The 7565-nt window shown below is 29.6% G+C and overlaps 1 protein-coding gene across 1 annotated transcript in view; it reads right to left on the minus strand.

The window, feature by feature from the left end:
* LOC126740482 (myb-binding protein 1A-like protein) overlaps positions 1-7057 on the minus strand; it is a 14699-nt gene extending 7642 nt beyond the window's left edge. The window contains exons 1-5 of the mRNA XM_050446513.1: positions 6848-7057; positions 6599-6787; positions 6360-6542; positions 876-1091; positions 108-819 (exon numbers count right to left, since the gene is read on the minus strand). Coding sequence (XP_050302470.1) covers positions 108-819; positions 876-1091; positions 6360-6542; positions 6599-6787; positions 6848-7024 — 1477 coding nt within the window. The 5' untranslated portion in view covers positions 7025-7057. The remainder of the gene's footprint in view (positions 1-107; positions 820-875; positions 1092-6359; positions 6543-6598; positions 6788-6847) is intronic.
* Positions 7058-7565: the final 508 nt, after the last annotated feature.

The following is a 7565-nucleotide window of genomic DNA, read 5'->3' on the forward strand; positions in this document are numbered from 1 at the left end:
TAAACCTGTCCCATTAGGTTCGGAGAAAACAATTTTTTACAAACGGGTAGAAAATCCACACCCAAATTATTTTTTTATAATATATTCATAATTAAAAATTAACTTACCAGCAAGTTCCCTGCCTACATTCATACCACTTCTTTCTCTCAAAAGTGACACACTCAACAAAAAGGTCAATTGTTCAACCCTCCAATCATTTTCCTGCTTCATAGCTGGAAAACCCAATAACTTGATTAACAAATGAGCACTGTATAATCTGTCATTGTTCAGCCATGTTTCACTGTCATTCTCTGAGTTAATAGTTTCAGTACCATCCACCACTCCTCTGTACACCTTTGCCAGATTTTTGACACCTTCAGTGTCCAGTGTAAGAGTTATTTGCTGAATTATTTTACTTTTTGTTACTTTTTCAAATACAAAAGTGCCAGGATCAAAGAGTAATTTTTTTATTACGGATATCTTTACATCGGAGTTAGTGTTTTCTTTGCTAAATACTGCTACTATAGTTTCAAACAGTTTCTGAACTGCATCATGGTATTCCTTATCTTTCTGTTTGCCTTTAAATGTCCTAAAGTATCCTAGCAATTGAGTTACAAAATTTCTGGTGATTAATGACGGAACCTCAGTATAATATTTATCACTAGTAACAAGTGATAAAATGTTTGTTAAAAGCTTCATAAAAGCTAACAGTCTATTGCGGTTTGGAGTTCTCAGATGTTTGTCTAGCTCTGTAATAAATTTTGGGACAATCTCTGGAGTAAGATCAAGTATTATGGTGTCATATAAAGGGTGCTTAAGCGTCGTTATCCTTGGTAATGCCTAAAATGAATTTCTGTTTAGTTTCCAAAGAAATACAAACAGTTGTATAATATTACCATTAAAATAGAACAAAGCTTTTCTAAACTGTCTTCACAAACAATATCCACAGTTTCTAAATGTTTCTTTATAAACTTTTTGTTAAAAATTTTTGGAAAGATAGATTTTAATTTCAGAAGCAAATATAAAGAATCATGTGACTGTTCTGACCATGGTTTGGCTACTTCCTCCGTGATTTTGCCTAAAATCTCTTGACTGGAACTTATTGATGGATCCTAATAATAAGAAACAATGATCATTGAAAAAGATTATAAGTAGGTACCTCAGAAAATTAATTCACAAATGCCACCACTAACAAAGCCAAACTGTCTGCTACTATGTCTAGCTACTATATTTATAAAGGGGTTGTAAAACATAATATCTAAAAAGTATGCCTTTTCGCAGTGTGTGGATTTATTTCCCGTTTATTCTAGTTTGAAGCATGACAATTAAAAAAAATATCATTATAATTTTATGTTTCATTTGGCCTAATAAATAAAAAATAAATGCCCCTGACTACAAAAAAATCTATATTTGCAAATAATAAATGTAAAGTAAAATAAACAAATAACTGATCCTAATTAAATACATTAAAAAAAAGGAAAGAAAGCCAAACTCCAAATACGAAAACAACCTACCTAAATAAATAAAAGTATATGAAATTAAAGTACCTTTCTTATAATTGCTTACACTTGTGGGTGAATCTTTTATAATTTGATATGTTTTTTACATTAATTGGGAGATAAATGTAAAAAAAGTTTTGTTCCACATTTGTTAAAAAAAATCTTTGATATAAAGGAACAACAAAATTCTAGTACTTTATCATACCTATTTGCATACAAATGAGGCGTGTTTTACAAAAAACCGCACATCATATAACATATTAGTCCAAAATCAACGAAATTGAGCTAGTGGCACCATCTAGTTTAAAAATATGATGTTTTTAATATCCTAAAAAGATTCTACAAAAACGGCACAACAACACACTTTGCCAAAAATTGGCAAAGCTGACTAAGATAGAGCTAATTGAAAATTCGATAATTCTGCAAAAAACACACATGTCCATTGTTTTTCCACCAAATACAGCATTAGTCCGTGCGACAGGATAGGACATGTGTGCTTTTTGTCGTAAAATCTCGCTGAAGTGCTCGAATTATTAGTCGGTTTGTTATTGTTTTGTCTATAAACCAGACGTGTTCTTCTGATTTTTGACTGGAGGTTACAATTTGCGTTTTCTTGCTCAAAAATTATACTTAAAAAAGTGCAAGATCGTGAAGAAGTGTTAACTAATTGGCCCTAAAAGAAGGAGACAGTGATCAAAGAGTTAAAAGTTCGTGGTGAAGAGCACATAAATCACAAGGGCAAACGTGTTTTAGCGCGTAAAACTGGAGAAGCATGCAGGTATGTTAGAGGGTATATTTTCTAAGTGTGGGTTTTCCAATAAAAAATATTTTTTTTTTATAGTTGCAAAAATTCCTGTTTTTCCAAAGTTGTTGAAGAAAAAAGAATTGCCATTCTTACCCAGTTTAATAATATGACTGACAAAAATAATCAAGATTCTCATTTAACTGGTCTCATATCAATGAACCATATTATTAGAAGACGTCCCCGATCTGAAATAAATAAAAAAACTCACGGTGCTAGTTTTACTTACAAAATAAGGGTGGATGAATCTGAAATAAAAGTGTGTAAGAAAGCTTTTCTCAGCCTATATGGCATTAAAGATGCTCGTTTAAGGCAAATTCGAGATTCCCTTATGACTACTGGAGCTTCTCATAATGACAAAAGAGGAATACATGGAAATAGGCCAACAAAAACCCCAGATCACATTACAGGACTTTTTCGATTTCCAAGATCTGACACTTGTTCAGAATGTGACAAACTTGCTCAGCAACTAAACCGTACAGATCTTAGCATAGAAGAACGAAATAGATTAGAATTAGAAAAGGCGATATACCTTCGTAAAGCTGAAGCTTTTTTTTGACCTAAAACGAAAATTTAAAATCAAAGCAAAAGCTGGAGAAGTAATGTATGCAAAATTTGCCCCTTCCTCACATACCATCTAACCCTGTTTTTTATATCCGTCAACTTTAGTATAATGTTTTTGGTATACATGACCTTGGACTGATAATGTTTGGATGTACACTTATCTTGAAAATGAAGTCAAAAAGGGTGCCAATGAAGTCACTTAGATGTTACTGCATTTCCTTAAAAACCACATCCATAACCGCAGTTTGGTTATTTTTAGTGACGGTTGCCCAGGGCAAAATAAAAATTACGTAATGGCTCATTTTTTGTATACCTTGGTCAATATTCTAAAAATCGTTGATTCAGTAGAATACATATTTCCAATGAGGGGTCATTCCTTTTTGCCAAACGATTCGGATTTTGCCCTGATAGAGAAAAAGAAAAGACGCCTGGAGAGAGCCGAGAGACCAGAGGATTGGGATAATATCATTTTAAATGCCAGAATGAAACCTAACCAATTTAATTTGATTAAAATGAAGCAATACGATTTTTTTTTATATAAAAACTGCAACCTGCAACTTTTTCCTAAAAACTCCAAAGCCAGCTATCAACATTAAAAAAATTAGGATTATGAAAATAACTAACCAAACATCTTTATTTTTTTTAAAGGATTCATTCATACAGTGGCCCATTCAGAAGCAGTATTGTGGCCAAAGCAAATTTATCATGCAACATCCAACTGGAAAGGCTTTACAAGGAACCTCTTCCGATTTCAAATTTTTGACAAACATATTAGAATTATTTTTTTTTAAAACAAGAATGAAATATATTAGCTTAATATACGCTGTAATTAATAAAAAAAATATGAAGAAATGAATTTGTTTTAAAACAAAATGTTTTTTTCATTTCCTGAAAATTTTGGATTTTGAACATATGTGTTTTTTGTAAAACACACCTCAAATTTTAGATTCACAAATTGGGATAAGGTTAATAAATCATACTAATCTAGATTTCAAGCAAAACATTGATGGGAGAGTACATTAAAGAAAAAATAAAAAACCCTAAGTCTCAGTCTCAAAATATTTTTGTCCCAAAGGTTACATGGTTCACTTAAAAAAGCATCATTAGACCTTATAAACTAGTAATAACACACACAAGATGACCTGCTTAGTACTGAAGTGCATTAAAGCCTGAATTGCTGCCAAGGGTTCAGGGCACTTTATAAAATATTCACAATACCTTATAAAATGCACAAGTCCCTCTGATATCTTCTTTGAGACAAAGTTTGCATGTTTAAAATCTTCAAAAGGTCATCATAATAAATAGACTCATATCCTATATTTCATTTGTAAGCAATAAGCTTAAAACATTTTCTCAAGCTAATATTGATTTCTCATAACCCCTCAAATTAATAATAATAAGAGTAACAAACAAATAATTTACAGTTATGAATATCATACATACATTTCTATAGGGATATAAGGGAGGAGGAAGTCTAGCCAAGAGGCTACTCTTACTTAACCTACCCTCTAAAGTTAAAAAAAAAAAAGTTATGCAACTTATTAGCAAATAACTCTTTAAATGTCATATATGTCACATATGGTAGAAGAAGAATTTTTTTTTAAAACTTCATAATTATGTTCTGAAATTATTTCAACACCTAGTCCAGTTCAGTATACAATGCCAATACCTGTTTATAAATTCTTCAAATATATTATAAGGTTGGTTATACACAAGTTAAATATGCTTTTCTTAGGAAATTTACCCATACTCATTAAAAAAAGTATTTATTTAAAAAAAACCAGCATAACAAATAGACAAATATTAAAAAGTAAAAAAATATAAACATAACTACTAAATAAGAGCAACAAGGAACCTAATCTTATAATATGATATAAATCAAGTTAAGTAATAATAAAATAAAATCACTAATGAAATTAATTTTCCTCGCCTTGATATTTACAAAAAATTATACAACAATCTTGTTGTTAGAATATCTTGAATTGTTAGAACTGATAGCCCCAATAGTCCTTTTAGCCCCATGGTGTTTCTTAGAAAAGTTCTTATTAATTTTAATTTCTAAAATGATTGTCGAGAATAAAATTTTCAAATTAATTGTATCAATTCTTCAATTGAGCTATAATAGAAGTTATAGTGTCCCTAAATTTAACCCTAGTGTTAGTTGTTAGCATTATAAAAAAAACCTTACCATTTTTAGGATCTGTTTTTAATTTTCTGGCTAAACTGTGTCAAACAGAGAAAAATACAAAAAAAAATAATTATCTAAAAGGAAAATGTGTTAGTTTCATTTTCCTTTTAGATAATTATTTTTCAAAAAGTAAAATAAAGTTTCTAAACATGATTTTAACATCCTGTATGTTCCTGTTGGTTGTACAACTTTACTGCCAAAACATAAATTATAGAGAATTCAATTATCTTCATGTTTTCTTTTATAAATTTGGGTATATAACTTAGACTTTATTTGAAAAAATCATGATTCAGTATCAACAAGCTTAAAAACAAAAATACAAATTTGAACAAATGGCAAAAAATAATAGATTCTATGGATTCTTTACAGTCTCCGAGGAACTTACAGACTTTTTTGTTTTGGATGTCAGATTGAATACTGTACAAAATCCTAAACAAAATAAATTGTGTTTTTCCAACACAAAATTGTATTAGAAAAACCATTAAAATATCAATATCTGCAGATACTTAATAAAATTTTTGATATTGATACTATATCCAGAATTTTGCTTATTCATTCTTTGTTAGATTGTATTTGAAAATATTTTTTCTTTTCTATACATGCAACAATAGGTAAAACTAAATAATTTTAGTAAATAAAAGATAGACTGCAAACTTTTAGATGAGCACCTGTTGCTTAATGTGTTAATTAAGTATATCATATATATTTAAATAAATATTTTAAAAAATCATAAGAAATTAAAATATAACAAATAATAGTCAACTATGCATCTAATATCTAAGCCCATTTATTATATTAGTGAAAATCTTTTTTCTTCTGCATATTTGTTAAATAACTTTATTTATTTAAATATCTGATTCCAACAATCATATCTTTTATCCCACAATTCATAACACATAAAAATTAACAGTGCTAAATATTGTGTGTAAAATATACCATTGCTTTGATAGTCATAATGCATAAGCATAATAGATAACTTATAAGGTTGACAAATTTCTGTATGACAGACAATAATATACATATTTGGTTTTTAGTTTATTTGTTGGTGATATAAATAATGTTTCAAAAAAAGTGCTTTTATAAAATTGAAAAAAGGAATTATGAGTTTTTACTATAAAGTTGTATAAACATACAAAATTATAAATTAGGCTTATCTTTATGAATTATAAATAAAACTTGTAAAAACTTGGCAATATTTCAAACAGGATTAAGGGAGCATATAGAATAGAGCAATAAAATATTATATAGAACATTGTAATAGTTTCTGACTTTGTGCTTCACTATTTGTTAGTCTTATAGTTAAATACTTTTTATGGCAGTTACTTACCTCTGATAGTATTTCAATAATAAAGCTAAAACCAAACAGGCCTAAATATGTTCTCTCTTTACAAGCAGTTAAAATAATTTGAAATATTTCATTTTTCTGTTCTGAATCAGCCTTTGCCCAAAGATTAGCTTTTATTATAGCCCCACAGGCTAAAATCTGACCTACACATATATCAGCATTTTCCTAAAATGTAATCCAATGGTTATAAGATATAAATGTTGGGGTAATATATACTTTACCCCGTCGCTATTTTTTCCGGACCTATGCAGTTCAGACTTAACAAGCTCCAAAACATCTCTTGCACCTACGTCTAAGTTTAAACTAAGCAAGGCAACCAAAGTACTATAATAACCAGCCCTGGCATTGTGTATTGGAGAACCAAGACCCCTAATAAGACGTTTCAAGGCGTACTTTAGTTCATTTTGGCCCTTAAATTAATCAAAATATTTTTTTAAACCATTTGTTTTGAATGAAAAACATAACCTTACTTGTTCAGCCTCGCCGTTTTCCACGAGGTACTTAAGAAGATTTCCGGCACTTTTTGCACGTACATTCTCGTGAGGGTTCGATAACTTGGAAAAGTTATCTAGAATGGTTTTTTGAAGTTTCCTTTTTGGTTTTTCCTCGGTTTCTATGCCGTTTTGTGGATTTTCCATTGCAGCCATGTGGTTTAAAACGTCAAATGTTTGTTATGGTTTATATGCCTGTCAAATGTCATATTAATTTAGAAAATAAATATTTTTAAGTACAGGGTCGCATTAAGTTATGAGGACGTTTAACGTTTTGTAAGGCTGGAGCCACCGAACGAACCTAATGCGCAACCGTCTCGAATGCGTTCTGTTCATCAAGGAATATACCGATTTAATAACTTAATTAAGAAATTGGTCTATTATTTTACTAATTATTAGAACTTTTTTTAGTTAGTATTTTAATTAGATTTGAATAAATACATATTTTTTACCTCACTTTTCAGGATTTCTTCTAAAATATAATTTTCTGTACCAACGATTAAAGGAACTGAAATTATAGTTGCTGATTTAGAATTTATATGCTATAGAATTAAAGCCAGTTTCTTGTATTTTTGTTTTCAGAATTAAAACCTACTGAAATTTCAGCCGCAACGAAGCAGGCAAAACAATAAACGTAGCAATGAATTTTAACAGCATATTTAACTACATTCTCCCTTCCTGCAATTATCAAGTACTT

Source organism: Anthonomus grandis, chromosome 9 (genome assembly GCF_022605725.1).
Source record: "Anthonomus grandis grandis chromosome 9, icAntGran1.3, whole genome shotgun sequence".
NCBI classification, from domain to species: Eukaryota; Metazoa; Arthropoda; class Insecta; order Coleoptera; family Curculionidae; genus Anthonomus; species Anthonomus grandis.